This window comes from Pseudophryne corroboree, chromosome 4, assembly GCF_028390025.1.
Source record: "Pseudophryne corroboree isolate aPseCor3 chromosome 4, aPseCor3.hap2, whole genome shotgun sequence".
Classification (NCBI taxonomy): Eukaryota; Metazoa; Chordata; class Amphibia; order Anura; family Myobatrachidae; genus Pseudophryne; species Pseudophryne corroboree.
The window spans coordinates 75341581-75358463 of NC_086447.1; the positions used below are offsets into that span (position 1 = coordinate 75341581).

Below are 16883 nucleotides of genomic sequence, written 5' to 3' on the forward strand. Positions count from 1 at the left end.
ATCGTCTCGGCCATGACTAGTGGCAGCAGCTTCAGCACGAGGTGGAAGTGGATCTTGATCTTTCCCTAATTTTGGAACCTCTACATTTTTGTTCTCCATATTTTAATAGGCACAACTAAAAGGCACCTCAGGTAAACAATGGAGATGGATGGATACTAGTATACTTATGGATGGACCAGCGACTGCCGACACAGAGGTAGCTACAGCCGTGGACTACCGTACTGTGTCTGCTGCTAATATAGACTGGATGATAATGAGATGAAATTAATATATATATATATAATATCACTAGTACTGCAGCCGGACAGGTATATATATTTATTATGTAATGACTGATGACGGACCTGCTGGACACTGTCAGCTCAGCAGCACCGCAGACTGCTACAGTAAGCTACTATACTAGTATGTATCAAGAAGAAAGAGAAAAAAAAAAACCACGGGTAGGTGGTATACAATTATGGATGGACCAGCGACTGCCGACACAGAGGTAGCTACAGCCGTGGACTACCGTACTGTGTCTGCTGCTAATATAGACTGGATGATAATGAGATGAAATTAATATATATATATAATATCACTAGTACTGCAGCCGGACAGGTATATATATTTATTATGTAATGACTGATGACGGACCTGCTGGACACTGTCAGCTCAGCAGCACCGCAGACTGCTACAGTAAGCTACTATAGTAGTATGTATCAAAAAGAAAGAGAAAAAAAAAACACGGGTAGGTGGTATACAATTATGGATGGACCAGCGACTGCCGACACAGAGGTAGCTACAGCCGTGGACTACCGTACTGTGTCTGCTGCTAATATAGACTGGATGATAATGAGATGAAATTAATATATATATATATAATATCACTAGTACTGCAGCCGGACAGGTATATATATTTATTATGCAATGACTGATGACGGACCTGCTGGACACTGTCAGCTCAGCAGCACCGCAGACTGCTACAGTAAGCTACTATAGTAGTATGTATCAAGAAGAAAGAGAAAAAAAAAACCACGGGTAGGTGATATACAATTATGGATGGACCAGCGACTGCCGACACAGAGGTAGCTACAGCCGTGGACTACCGTACTGTGTCTGCTGCTAATATAGACTGGATGATAATGAGATGAAATTAATATATATATATATATATATAATATCACTAGTACTGCAGCCGGACAGGTATATATATTTATTATGTAATGACTGATGACGGACCTGCTGGACACTGTCAGCTCAGCAGCACCGCAGACTGCTACAGTAAGCTACTATAGTAGTATGTATCAAGAAGAAAGAGAAAAAAAAACCACGGGTAGGTGGTATACAATTATGGATGGACCAGCGACTGCCGACACAGAGGTAGCTACAGCCGTGGACTACCGTACTGTGTCTGCTGCTAATATAGACTGGATGATAATGAGATGAAATTAATATATATATATATATATATAATATCACTAGTACTGCAGCCGGACAGGTATATATATTTATTATGTAATGACTGATGACGGACCTGCTGGACACTGTCAGCTCAGCAGCACCGCAGACTGCTACAGTAAGCTACTATAGTAGTATGTATCAAGAAGAAAGAGAAAAAAAAAAACCACGGGTAGGTGGTATACAATTATGGATGGACCAGCGACTGCCGACACAGAGGTAGCTATAGCCATGGACTACCGTACTGTGTCTGCTGCTAATATAGACTGGATGATAATGAGATGAAATTAATATATATATATATATATATATATATATAATATCACTAGTACTGCAGCCGGACAGGTATATATATTTATTATGTAATGACTGATGACGGACCTGCTGGACACTGTCAGCTCAGCAGCACCGCAGACTGCTACAGTAAGCTACTATAGTAGTATGTATCAAGAAGAAAGAGAGAAAAAAAAACCACGGGTAGGTGGTATACAATTATGGATGGACCAGCGACTGCCGACACAGAGGTAGCTACAGCCGTGGACTACCGTACTGTGTCTGCTGCTAATATAGACTGGATGATAATGAGATGAAATTAATATATATATAATATCACTAGTACTGCAGCCGGACAGGTATATATATTTATTATGTAATGACTGATGACGGACCTGCTGGACACTGTCAGCTCAGCAGCACCGCAGACTGCTACAGTAAGCTACTATAGTAGTATGTATCAAGAAGAAAGAGAAAAAAAAAAACCACGGGTAGGTGGTATACAATTATGGATGGACCAGCGACTGCCGACACAGAGGTAGCTACAGCCGTGGACTACCGTACTGTGTCTGCTGCTAATATAGACTGGATGATAATGAGATGAAATTAATATATATATATATATATATATATATATTATCACTAGTACTGCAGCAGGACAGGTATATATATTTATTATGTAATGACTGATGACGGACCTGCTGGACACTGTCAGCTCAGCAGCACCGCAGACTGCTACAGTAAGCTACTATAGTAGTATGTATCAAGAAGAAAGAGAAAAAAAAAAACCACGGGTAGGTGGTATACAATTATGGATGGACCAGCGACTGCCGACACAGAGGTAGCTATAGCCGTGGACTACCGTACTGTGTCTGCTGCTAATATAGACTGGATGATAATGAGATGAAATTAATATATATATATATATATATAATATCACTAGTACTGCAGCCGGACAGGTATATATATTTATTATGTAATGACTGATGACGGACCTGCTGGACACTGTCAGCTCAGCAGCACCGCAGACTGCTACAGTAAGCTACTATAGTAGTATGTATCAAGAAGAAGAAAAAAAAAAACACGGGTAGGTGGTATACATATACAATTATATATATATATATATATATATATTAAACTGGTGGTGATTAATTAAACTGGTGGTTAGGTCACTGGTCACACTATCAGCAACTTGCAAGTAGTACTCCTAAGCAGACAATCACAATATATACTGGTGGTCAGTGTGGTCACAATGGCAGTGTGGCACTCTAGCAGCAGAGTGCCAGCAAAAGTGTGCACTGTACGTTAAAATATGTACTCCTGCTCTCAGACTCTAACTGCTCCCCACTGTCTCCCCCACAAGTCAGATATACAGTCACACTATCACTTCAGCAAGTAGTAGTACTCCTCCTAATGCTCCCCAAAATTACTAAAGTAAATAATACTTTGTCTCTCTCTACTCTAGTAGTCTCACTCTCTATAAACGGAGAGGACGCCAGCCACGTCCTCTCCCTATCAATCTCAATGCACGTGTGAAAATGGCGGCGACGCGCGGCTCCTTATATAGAATCCGAGTCTCGCGATAGAATCCGAGCCTCGTGAGAATCCGACAGCGGGATGATGACGTTCGGGCGCGCTCGGGTTAACCGAGCAAGGCGGGAAGATCCGAGTCGCTCGGACCCGTGTAAAAAAAAAACTGAAGTTCGGGCGGGTTCGGTTTCCGAGGAACCGAACCCGCTCATCTCTATGTCCACGGCAGCCATATTTGCCAAATGCCACCATACTGTATGCTAATGCAAATATCTGTCCACCTTCAAGCAGATGGTCAAATAGACCACTGTTTTTCATTCACAGCTGCAACCATCATCATTAATATTACATATTAATATTACGCATTTACACCTCTGTATGAATCAGATGTACTTTCAGGGCAAGAGTATGGTGGGGGGGGGTTGCCACAGAAATTGCCTCAACCTGGCCAGATTCCAATGCAGCATTGCTTGTCTGCTGTTAGGAGCCGGATCCCAGAATGTGATTAACTGTAATGTAATTAAACATAAAGTAACAATACTTCTGGATTAAAAATGGTAATAATTAAAAACTCAATAAATATTAATTATACTGTAAATACACAAGGTAACAACAAACTGACACAGAACTAGCAAATAAATAAAACAATGGCCCTCATTCCGAGTTGATTGCTCGCTAGCTGCTTTTAGCAGCATTGCACACGCTAGGCTGCCGCCCTCTGGGAGTGAATCTTAGCTTAGCAGAATTGCGAACAAAAGATTAGCAGAACTGCTACTAAATATTTCCCTGCAGTTTCTGAGTAGCTCCAGACCTACTCCTAGATTGCGATCACCTCAGTCCGTTTAGTTCCTGGTTTGATGTCACAAACACGCCCTGCATTCGGCCAGCCACTCCCCCGTTTCCCCAGGCACGCCTGCGTTTTAGCCTGACACGCCTGCGTTATTTAGCACACGCCCGGAAAACGGTCAGTTTCCACCCAGAAACACCCACTTCCTGTCAATCACTCACCGATCAGCAGAGCGACTGAAAAGCGTCGCTCGGACCTGTGTAAAATTGCATAGTTTTGTGTGAAAATACTTAGCGCTGGCGCCCTGCGGCCCTTATGCATGCGCAAAATCGCCCATCGCTGCTAAAAACGGCAGCGAGCGAACAACTCGGAATGACCACCCATGTAGGAAAATGGTAATCTGCTCTATTGCTTCTTCTGCAACATGGGGACAGTTAGATGTTATGGGAAATCCATCAGTAGGAATGGGTTATGGGAAATGGGTTGGATATGATTTGACGGTGTTTGAGATGCCTGCGGTCAGAATACGAACTATGGCATCCAGATGATCAGAATCCCAGCAGGGGAAGGTAAGTGTAACTCTATGGCCCCATAACTCCAACCCACCCTCCCCGCAGCCTAAACCTTACCCTATTCCACCCCTCAGCCTAACAGTCCCCGATGGTGCCTTACTCCTAACACTCCCTCACCACAGTCTAAACCTAACATCCCACCACCACCATGTAGCCTAACCCTAACCCTCTCTGGGGGGGGGTACCAACCCCCCTCACTGCAGCCTAAACCTAACCCCCTAACATCCCCCTTCCCCCCGAGTGGCAACATAACCCTAACCCCCACCCCGCGGCTTACCTGTCCTGCTTCCCGATGGCTGGTCATTCGGTATTCCGACTGTCGGGATTCCAGTGCTGGGATGGTGACCCTATTCCCGATGCTGGTGAATAATGTCGGGATTCCAGCGTTAGTATTCTGACTGCTGGGATCCCAACAGCCCAGATCCTGACCGGATCCCGTTGTTTTTTTTAGACTTGATGCATCTCTGCTGGTTACAGCTAGTTTACTTCTTACATTATGCAGGGAAAGCCAGAATCTACCTTGTATTATCACGATGATAACCTGATCGGTCTTGTCAGCAACCTGTTTAGTGCTGGGATGGAGACAACCTCAAATACTCTGCGATGGGGCCTCCTGCTAATGATGAAATACCCCGACATACAAAGTAAGGAATGTGAATGACCTTCTTGTCGGTTTGTCTTAATACAGTAACTGGCTATATTTATAGATAAGTAGCACTGTGCTAGTCAGTGTCCATTATCCTGATGCATTATACAGATGGAGCCACGTTTATCTTGGCTTCTCTGCTGCGCCTAGGCACACCATGGTTTATTATCTTAAGCCTTAAATCTGTTGTTGTCAGCTGTAATACAATACAGAGAGCACAATACATCAGGGGATTAACTCATTACAGCAAGGGATTAAGTCTGACTGCCCTAAATCAATTAATCCTATTAAATGCCAAGATAAAGATAGCTCTATCTGTAGATCAATATAACCTCCTTTTTACATGTTAGAAAAAGTACAAAATGAAATTGAAAAAGTGGTCGGATCAGCTCAACCTCAAACAGAGCATAGGATGCAACTTCCGTACACCGACGCCGTCATCCATGAAATTCAGCGGTTTGGTGACATTGTGCCGGGCAATTTACAGCACTCATCTGCTCGAGATGTCACATTCAGAGGATTTGTCATTCCAAAGGTGATTGGAGTTCCGTAAACAACTACTGTTTTATTTCTTGTTTACTGTACATTGATGGCCTACTTTTTTTTTTTCCAAATACTTTATTGGACAACTGTATAGCAATTACATACATTAGTATATGATACGAGGACACAGTGGCACCCCGGTCATCAATCTGCCGGTATAAACAGTGTGATACAGAAAGGAAAAGAAAACTAAAAGATAAATCATGCAAACAGGGTCACAGATTAATCTGTGGGACTCCTTTTAAAAGGGTGGATGTCCCTGATCTAGCACTTCAAGATTATACCATGTAGTGTGTATCACTGCTTGTCGCAGGGGGATCTTAACAGGGCCATTTAGCATCTGAACGTATGGGAGCCATATCTCAAAGAATCTCTTTATCTTGTTTTCTTTGTCGAGTATCATTTCCAACCACTCCATGTGGAATAAATATGATAGTCGTGGTAAGAATAGAGCTAGGGACAGGGAATCTGTAGCTATCCATTGCGATAGAATTGTTTTCTTACCCGCTGCTGCTATTTTGGTTAATAATAGGCGTTGGCCATTCGACATCTTAGAAGCAGGGGGTGTCGGGTATATGTCCCAAATGACCCACTCCGGGGAAGTGTCTAAAGTGAGGTGTAGTCTGTCTTTAATAAAGGTTTGTATTATGTCCCAGAATTTACGTACCTCTAGGCAGCTCCACAAACAGTGGTTTATGTCAGCTTCTACCATGCCGCATTTAAAACATCTAGAATCAGATGCCACCCCCATTTGAAGTCTTAGTTTCGGTGTGATGTAGGATCGGTGTAAAATTTGATAATTCATCTCAGCATAAGATGCTGAAATGAGGGTTTTATTGATCTTGTTAAAAGCAATAAGCATAGTGGGGATAGCAATGGATGGGAAATCTGGTATCCACTTTACTAATCCCGTCTGGGTGGTCTCCCAATCGATAGATTTTTTAATAAATGTATAAAGCAATGCTGTGGAGGGGTGTATCCTAGTAATTTGTTGCAGAGTGATGTCTAAGGTGTTGGTCCTGCCTTCTGTGGACATTGCGGCTATGGATTTGTTGATGTAACTACGAATTTGGAAATATATAAACAATGGGACTTTAAAATGTGGTAGGCTTTCGCAAAGATTGGAATATGTGCGGGTCTGATGGGTATCTTTACATATCAGCTGGTAAAGCAATCTGGTATCTTGGTTCGACAGAGCGGTCAAGGTGGTGCATGCAGCAGTTCCCCTAAGGTCTGGGTTATGGGCCAAAGGAAGAAAGGGCGTGATATAGCTGGATATACCCATTCTAGAGCGTGCCTGCCTCCAAGCCGCGCAAGTCGAGGTCAATAGTATGTTGTTTTGGACCAGGTGGGGGAAAGCCGACGGACGCGTGTGCAGTAAGTTGACCAAAGAAAGCTCAGGAGAGAAGGCCTGTTCCAGGCCAGTGTTAGCAAAAGTCTCGGTCTCATGAATCCAATCGACAGCATATAGCTCCTAATACAAGGTAGGTTAACACCCCCCAGTTTCTGTGATTGGCTCAGTTTGAATAGTGAGATCCTAGGTTTTTTATGTGCCCATATGAATTCACTAAAAGCCTTATTTATGGTCTTTATATCTGTGTCCGATATCAATAAAGGCAGCATTTGAATGGGGTACAACAATCTCGGGAAGGAGATCATTTTGATCAACTGGCATCATCCTAAGTATGAAAGTGGTAGATGTTTCCATGCCTGGAAATCGGTCAAAGTACGTGCGATTAATCGTGGAAAGTTACATCTGTACAAGTCAGATGGGTGAACAGGTATCTGGAGCCCCAAGTATGTGATTGTTTGGTGTGCCCAGCGGAATGGGAACTCGAAGTGCTTAGCGTTTGGATGTAACGCCAAAGCTTCTGTCTTGGAGCTATTAATTTTAAACCCCGAGATCGATTCAAAAGTTGTCAACATTGACAGCAGACTGGGAAACGCATCTTGAGGGTTAGAGAAATACAGTAATAAGTCATCTGCGTAGGCTGTGACCTTAAGGTCCTTGCCACCTATTCCTATTCCATGCCAGTCTGATCTCAGGTGACAATGTCTAAGGAGCGGGTCTAATGCTAAATCAAAAAGAAGTGGAGACAGGGGGCACCCCTGTCTCATCCCTCTGTGTAATGTAAATGTATCTGTGTTCAGTCCATTCACTGTAAGGAATGCAGAGGGTGAGTCATATATGGTACGAAAGAATTTGACAAAGTCGGCGCCAAACCGTTGCCAGTGTAGTACCCTCAGCAGGTGAGACCATGATACGCGATCAAACGCTTTATCAGCGTCACAGCTTACTAGCTAGGATGTCCCACCTGGTTTCTGGGCCGCTATGGTCAAGGCAGCGACTACTTGTCTTAAATTGTGTACTGACGTTCTCCCCTTCACAAAACCTGTCTGTGATGAATGTAAAAGCGAGGGTAATACTGTTTGCAGCCTATGTGCCATGAGTGTTGTTAAGATTTTAAATGATGGCCTACTTTTATGAACAAAGATCTTGAATTTTTTTAAGTGAGCAGTGATGCTTTATTTGATGTCCCACATTTACACTAGAGATGAGCGGGTTCGGTTTCTCTGAATCCGAACCCGCCCGAACTTCATGTTTTTTTACACGGGTCCGAGCGACTCGGATCTTCCCGCCTTGCTCGGTTAACCCGAGCGCGCCCGAACGTCATCATCACGCTGTCGGATTCTCGCGAGGCTCAGATTCTATCGCGAGACTCGGATTCTATATAAGGAGCCGCGCGTCGCGGCCATTTTCACACGTGCATTGAGATTGATAGGGAGAGGACGTGGCTGGCGTCCTCTCCGTTTAGAAATTAAAATAGATAGGAGAGTGAGAGTGAGACACTTCATTTACTTACTGGAGCTTAGGAGGAGTTATACTAGTGACTGATGACCAGTGACCTGACCACCAGTGCAGTTTTATAATTTATTATTATTTAATAATCCGTTCTGTTCTTGTTCTCTGCCTGAAAAAAACGATACACAGTGACTCAGTCACACTCACATACCATATCTGTGCTCAGCCCAGTGTGCTGCATCATCTATGTATAATATCTGACTGTGCTCACACAGCTTAATTGTGGGGGAGACTGGGGAGCAGTTATAGGTTATAGCAGGAGCCAGGAGTACATATTAAACAGTGCACACTTTTGCTGCCAGAGTGCCACTGCCAGTGTGACTGACCACTGACCACTGTGACCAGTGACCTGACCACACTGACCACCAGTATAGTATATTGTGATTGAATTTCTGCCTGAAAAAGTACACTCGTCGTGTGACTTGTGTGGTGTTTTTTTATTCTATAAAAATTAAAAAACTCATTCTGCTGACAGACAGTGTCCAGCAGGTCCGTCATTATATAATATATACCTGTCCGGCTGCAGTAGTGATATATATATATATTTTTTAAATCATTATTTATCATCCAGTCTATACTAGCAGCAGACACAGTACGGTAGTTCACGGCTGTAGCTACCTCTGTGTCGGCACTCGGCAGTCCATCCATAATTGTATACCACCTACCCGTGGTTTTTTTTTCTTTCTTCTTTATACATACTACATCTCATTATCATCCAGTCTATATTAGCAGCAGACACAGTACAGTACGGTAGTCCACGGCTGTAGCTACCTCTGTGTCGGCACTCGGCAGTCCATCCATAATTGTATACCACCTACCCGTGGTTTTTTTTTTCTTTCTTCTTTATACATACTACATCTCATTATCAACCAGTCTATATTAGCAGCAGACACAGTACGGTAGTTCACGGCTGTAGCTACCTCTGTGTCGGCACTCGGCAGTCCATCCATAATTGTATACCACCTACCCGTGGTTTTTTTTTCTTTCTTCTTTATACATACATACTACATCTCATTATCATCCAGTCTATATTAGCAGCAGACACAGTACAGTACGGTAGTCCACGGCTGTAGCTACCTCTGTGTCGGCACTCGGCAGTCCATCCATAATTGTATACCACCTACCCGTGGTTTTTTTTTCTTTCTTCTTTATACATACTACATCTCATTATCATCCAGTCTATATTAGCAGCAGACACAGTACAGTACGGTAGTCCACGGCTGTAGCTACCTCTGTGTCGGCACTCGGCAGTCCATCCATAATTGTATACCACCTACCCGTGGTTTTTTTTTTCTTTCTTCTTTATACATACTACATCTCATTATCAACCAGTCTATATTAGCAGCAGACACAGTACAGTACGGTAGTCCACGGCTGTAGCTACCTCTGTGTCGGCACTCGGCAGTCCATCCATAATTGTATACCACCTACCCGTGGTTTTTTTTTTCTTTCTTCTTTATACATACTACATCTCATTATCATCCAGTCTATATTAGCAGCAGACACAGTACAGTACGGTAGTCCACGGCTGTAGCTACCTCTGTGTCGGCACTCGGCAGTCCATCCATAATTGTATACCACCTACCAGTGTTTTTTTTTCTTTCTTCTTTATACATACTACATCTCATTATCATCCAGTCTATATTAGCAGCAGACACAGTACAGTACGGTAGTCCACGGCTGTAGATATCTCTGTGTCGGCACTCGGCAGTCCATCCATAATTGTATACCACCTACCCGTGGTTTTTTTTTCTTTCTTCTTTATACATACTACATCTCATTATCAACCAGTCTATATTAGCAGCAGACACAGTACAGTACGGTAGTCCACGGCTGTAGCTACCTCTGTGTCGGCACTCGGCAGTCCATCCATAATTGTATACTAGTATCCATCCATCTCCATTGTTTACCTGAGGTGCCTTTTAGTTGTGCCTATTAAAATATGGAGAACAAAAATGTTGAGGTTCCAAAATTAGGGAAAGATCAAGATCCACTTCCACCTCGTGCTGAAGCTGCTGCCACTAGTCATGGCCGAGACGATGAAATGCCAGCAACGTCGTCTGCCAAGGCCGATGCCCAATGTCATAGTACAGAGCATGTAAAATCCAAAACACCAAATATCAGTAAAAAAAGGACTCCAAAACCTAAAATAAAATTGTCGGAGGAGAAGCGTAAACTTGCCAATATGCCATTTACCACACGGAGTGGCAAGGAACGGCTGAGGCCCTGGCCTATGTTCATGGCTAGTGGTTCAGCTTCACATGAGGATGGAAGCACTCAGCCTCTCGCTAGAAAACTGAAAAGACTCAAGCTGGCAAAAGCACCGCAAAGAACTGTGCGTTCTTCGAAATCCCAAATCCACAAGGAGAGTCCAATTGTGTCGGTTGCGATGCCTGACCTTCCCAACACTGGACGTGAAGAGCATGCGCCTTCCACCATTTGCACGCCCCCTGCAAGTGCTGGAAGGAGCACCCGCAGTCCAGTTCCTGATAGTCAGATTGAAGATGTCAGTGTTGAAGTACACCAGGATGAGGAGGATATGGGTGTTGCTGGCGCTGGGGAGGAAATTGACCAGGAGGATTCTGATGGTGAGGTGGTTTGTTTAAGTCAGGCACCCGGGGAGACACCTGTTGTCCGTGGGAGGAATATGGCCGTTGACATGCCTGGTGAAAATACCCAAAAAATCAGCTCTTCAGTGTGGAGGTATTTCAACAGAAAAGCGGACAACAGGTGTCAAGCCGTGTGTTGCCTTTGTCAAGCTGTAATAAGTAGGGGTAAGGACGTTAACCACCTCGGAACATCCTCCCTTATACGTCACCTGCAGCGCATTCATAATAAGTCAGTGACAAGTTCAAAAACTTTGGGCGACAGCGGAAGCAGTCCACTGACCAGTAAATCCCTTCCTCTTGTAACCAAGCTCACGCAAACCACCCCACCAACTCCCTCAGTGTCAATTTCCTCCTTCCCCAGGAATGCCAATAGTCCTGCAGGCCATGTCACTGGCAATTCTGACGAGTCCTCTCCTGCCTGGGATTCCTCCGATGCATCCTTGCGTGTAACGCCTACTGCTGCTGGCGCTGCTGTTGTTGCTGCTGGGAGTCGATGGTCATCCCAGAGGGGAAGTCGTAAGCCCACTTGTACTACTTCCAGTAAGCAATTGACTGTTCAACAGTCCTTTGCGAGGAAGATGAAATATCACAGCAGTCATCCTGCTGCAAAGCGGATAACTGAGGCCTTGACAACTATGTTGGTGTTAGACGTGCGTCCGGTATCCGCCGTTAGTTCACAGGGAACTAGACAATTTATTGAGGCAGTGTGCCCCCGTTACCAAATACCATCTAGGTTCCACTTCTCTAGGCAGGCGATACCGAGAATGTACACGGACGTCAGAAAAAGACTCACCAGTGTCCTAAAAAATGCAGTTGTACCCAATGTCCACTTAACCACGGACATGTGGACAAGTGGAGCAGGGCAGGGTCAGGACTATATGACTGTGACAGCCCACTGGGTAGATGTATGGACTCCCGCCGCAAGAACAGCAGCGGCGGCACCAGTAGCAGCATCTCGCAAACGCCAACTCTTTCCTAGGCAGGCTACGCTTTGTATCACCGCTTTCCAGAATACGCACACAGCTGAAAACCTCTTACGGCAACTGAGGAAGATCATCGCGGAATGGCTTACCCCAATTGGACTCTCCTGTGGATTTGTGGCATCGGACAACGCCAGCAATATTGTGTGTGCATTAAATATGGGCAAATTCCAGCACGTCCCATGTTTTGCACATACCTTGAATTTGGTGGTGCAGAATTTTTTAAAAAACGACAGGGGCGTGCAAGAGATGCTGTCGGTGGCCAGAAGAATTGCGGGACACTTTCGGCGTACAGGCACCACGTACAGAAGACTGGAGCACCACCAAAAACTACTGAACCTGCCCTGCCATCATCTGAAGCAAGAAGTGGTAACGAGGTGGAATTCAACCCTCTATATGCTTCAGAGGTTGGAGGAGCAGCAAAAGGCCATTCAAGCCTATACAATTGAGCACGATATAGGAGGTGGAATGCACCTGTCTCAAGCGCAGTGGAGAATGATTTCAACGTTGTGCAAGGTTCTGATGCCCTTTGAACTTGCCACACGTGAAGTCAGTTCAGACACTGCCAGCCTGAGTCAGGTCATTCCCCTCATCAGGCTTTTGCAGAAGAAGCTGGAGACATTGAAGGAGGAGCTAACACGGAGCGATTCCGCTAGGCATGTGGGACTTGTGGATGGAGCCCTTAATTCGCTTAACAAGGATTCACGGGTGGTCAATCTGTTGAAATCAGAGCACTACATTTTGGCCACCGTGCTCTATCCTAGATTTAAAGCCTACCTTGGATCTCTCTTTCCGGCAGACACAAGTCTGCTGGGGTTGAAAGACCTGCTGGTGAGAAAATTGTCAAGTCAAGCGGAACGCGACCTGTCAACATCTCCTCCTTCACATTCTCCCGCAACTGGGGGTGCGAGGAAAAGGCTCAGAATTCCGAGCCCACCCGCTGGCGGTGATGCAGGGCAGTCTGGAGCGACTGCTGATGCTGACATCTGGTCCGGACTGAAGGACCTGACAACGATTACGGACATGTCATCTACTGTCACTGCATATGATTCTCTCAACATTGAAAGAATGGTGGAGGATTATATGAGTGACCGCATCCAAGTAGGCACGTCACACAGTCCGTACTTATACTGGCAGGAAAAAGAGGCAATTTGGAGGCCCTTGCACAAACTGGCTTTATTCTACCTAAGTTGCCCTCCCACAAGTGTGTACTCCGAAAGAGTGTTTAGTGCCGCCGCTCACCTTGTCAGCAATCGGCGTACGAGGTTACATCCAGAAAATGTGGAGAAGATGATGTTCATTAAAATGAATTATAATCAATTCCTCCGCGGAGACATTGACCAGCAGCAATTGCCTCCACAAAGTACACAGGGAGCTGAGATGGTCGATTCCAGTGGGGACGAATTGATAATCTGTGAGGAGGGGGATGTACACGGTGATATATCGGAGGATGATGATGAGGTGGACATCTTGCCTCTGTAGAGCCAGTTTGTGCAAGGAGAGATTAATTGCTTCTTTTTTGGTGGGGGTCCAAACCAACCCGTCATATCAGTCACAGTCGTGTGGCAGACCCTGTCACTGAAATGATGGGTTGGTTAAAGTGTGCATGTCCTGTTTATACAACATAAGGGTGGGTGGGAGGGCCCAAGGACAATTCCATCTTGCACCTCTTTTTTCTTTAATTTTTCTTTGCATCATGTGCTGTTTGGGGAGGGTTTTTTGGAAGGGACATCCTGCGTGACACTGCAGTGACACTCCTAGATGGGCCCGGTGTTTGTGTCGGCCACTAGGGTCGCTTATCTTACTCACACAGCTACCTCATTGCGCCTCTTTTTTTCTTTGCATCATGTGCTGTTTGGGGAGGGTTTTTTGGAAGGGACATCCTGCGTGACACTGCAGTGCCACTCCTAGATGGGCCCGGTGTTTGTGTCGGCCACTAGGGTCGCTTATCTTACTCACACAGCTACCTCATTGCGCCTCTTTTTTTCTTTGCGTCATGTGCTGTTTGGGGAGGGTTTTTTGGAAGGGACATCCTGCGTGACACTGCAGTGCCACTCCTAGATGGGCCCGGTGTTTGTGTCGGCCACTAGGGTCGCTTATCTTACTCACACAGCTACCTCATTGCGCCTCTTTTTTTCTTTGCGTCATGTGCTGTTTGGGGAGGGTTTTTTGGAAGGGACATCCTGCGTGACACTGCAGTGACACTCCTAGATGGGCCCGGTGTTTGTGTCGGCCACTAGGGTCGCTTATCTTACTCACACAGCTACCTCATTGCGCCTCTTTTTTTCTTTGCGTCATGTGCTGTTTGGGGAGGGTTTTTTGGAAGGGACATCCTGCGTGACACTGCAGTGCCACTCCTAGATGGGCCCGGTGTTTGTGTCGGCCACTAGGGTCGCTTATCTTACTCACACAGCTACCTCATTGCGCTTCTTTTTTTCTTTGCGTCATGTGCTGTTTGGGGAGGGTTTTTTGGAAGGGACATCCTGCGTGACACTGCAGTGACACTCCTAGATGGGCCCGGTGTTTGTGTCGGCCACTAGGGTCGCTTATCTTACTCACACAGCTACCTCATTGCGCCTCTTTTTTTCTTTGCGTCATGTGCTGTTTGGGGAGTGTTTTTTGGAAGGGACATCCTGCGTGACACTGCAGTGCCACTCCTAGATGGGCCCGGTGTTTGTGTCGGCCACTAGGGTCGCTTATCTTACTCACACAGCTACCTCATTGCGCCTCTTTTTTTCTTTGCGTCATGTGCTGTTTGGGGAGGGTTTTTTGGAAGGGACATCCTGCGTGACACTGCAGTGACACTCCTAGATGGGCCCGGTGTTTGTGTCGGCCACTAGGGTCGCTTATCTTACTCACACAGCTACCTCATTGCGCCTCTTTTTTTCTTTGCGTCATGTGCTGTTTGGGGAGGGTTTTTTGGAAGGGACATCCTGCGTGACATTGCAGTGACACTCCTAGATGGGCCCGGTGTTTGTGTCGGCCACTAGGGTCGCTTATCTTACTCACACAGCTACCTCATTGCGCCTCTTTTTTTCTTTGCGTCATGTGCTGTTTGGGGAGGGTTTTTTGGAAGGGACATCCTGCGTGACACTGCAGTGCCACTCCTAGATGGGCCCGGTGTTTGTGTCGGCCACTAGGGTCGCTTATCTTACTCACACAGCTACCTCATTGCGCCTCTTTTTTTCTTTGCGTCATGTGCTGTTTGGGGAGGGTTTTTTGGAAGGGACATCCTGCGTGACACTGCAGTGACACTCCTAGATGGGCCCGGTGTTTGTGTCGGCCACTAGGGTCGCTTATCTTACTCACACAGCTACCTCATTGCGCCTCTTTTTTTCTTTGCGTCATGTGCTGTTTGGGGAGGGTTTTTTGGAAGGGACATCCTGCGTGACACTGTAGTGCCACTCCTAGATGGGCCCGGTGTTTGTGTCGGCCACTAGGGTCGCTTATCTTACTCACACAGCTACCTCATTGCGCCTCTTTTTTTCTTTGCGTCATGTGCTGTTTGGGGAGGGTTTTTTGGAAGGGACATCCTGCGTGACACTGAAGTGCCACTCCTAGATGGGCCAGGTGTTTGTGTCGGCCTCTAGGGTCGCTTAGCTTAGTCATCCAGCGACCTCGGTGCAAATTTTAGGACTAAAAATAATATTGTGAGGTGTGAGGTATTCAGAATAGACTGAAAATGAGTGGAAATTATGGTTTTTGAGGTTAATAATACTTTGGGATCAAAATGACCCCCAAATTCTATGATTTAAGCTGTTTTTTAGGTTCTTTGGAAAAAAACACCCGAATCCAAAACACACCCGAATCCGACAAAAAAAATTCGGTTAGGTTTTGCCAAAACGTGGTCGAACCCAAAACACGGCCGCGGAACCGAACCCAAAACCAAAACACAAAACCCGAAAAATTTCCGGCGCTCATCTCTAATTTACACACACTGTCTATGTACCCCAGGGGACCATCGTTCTGCCAGTACTGTCCTCTGCCCTGAAAGATGGCGCCTACTTTGAGAAACCAAAAGAGTTTTTCCCAGAACATTTTCTTGACTCAGAAGGACATTTCAAGAAGAATGAGGCGTTTATACCATTCTCTTTGGGTAACATTTATTCAGATCATCTTTCTCTTAGGATGTCAGTCATGAAAGTTTAATACAATTTACATTTTACCTATAGTATGATAGTGTAATAATCTTGCATGGAAATACTGTCATTTTAACATCAGCTTAAGTATCTATAGTGGGTAATTCTGTAGCTATACTGTATGTACCTACTGAGGATAACCCTACTGTAAGATAGTACTCTAGGACATAGAGTAACTGTAAATGTTTGAGGGAGTCATTCAGACGTGATCGCATGCTAGGATATTTCACTGCACTTCAATCAGGTCAGAACTCCGCATGCATATGCACCGCAATGCGCAGGTGCGTCGCACAGGTTCAAAACGGATCGTTGCTGTGCGATGGATTGCCTCATTTACTATCCATATCCAAAACTACTGTATTACCTTTAGTAACCTTGTGGCGAGCAAAGCAGAGTGAGCCACCGAGCCTGCGAAGGGAACGCATTTGAACAAATTTGGGTAAAAATGTTTTTGAAAGACAAAATATCAACATAAAAAAAGTGTATCGACCTTTTGACCTTGTT

General features: G+C 45.3%; 1 protein-coding gene across 1 annotated transcript in view; it reads left to right on the forward strand.

The window, feature by feature from the left end:
* Window positions 1-16883, forward strand: part of LOC134910837 (uncharacterized) — a 239741-nt gene that overhangs the window by 26002 nt on the left and 196856 nt on the right. The window contains exons 7-9 of the mRNA XM_063919221.1: window positions 5102-5243; window positions 5596-5780; window positions 16195-16336. Coding sequence (XP_063775291.1) covers window positions 5102-5243; window positions 5596-5780; window positions 16195-16336 — 469 coding nt within the window. The remainder of the gene's footprint in view (window positions 1-5101; window positions 5244-5595; window positions 5781-16194; window positions 16337-16883) is intronic.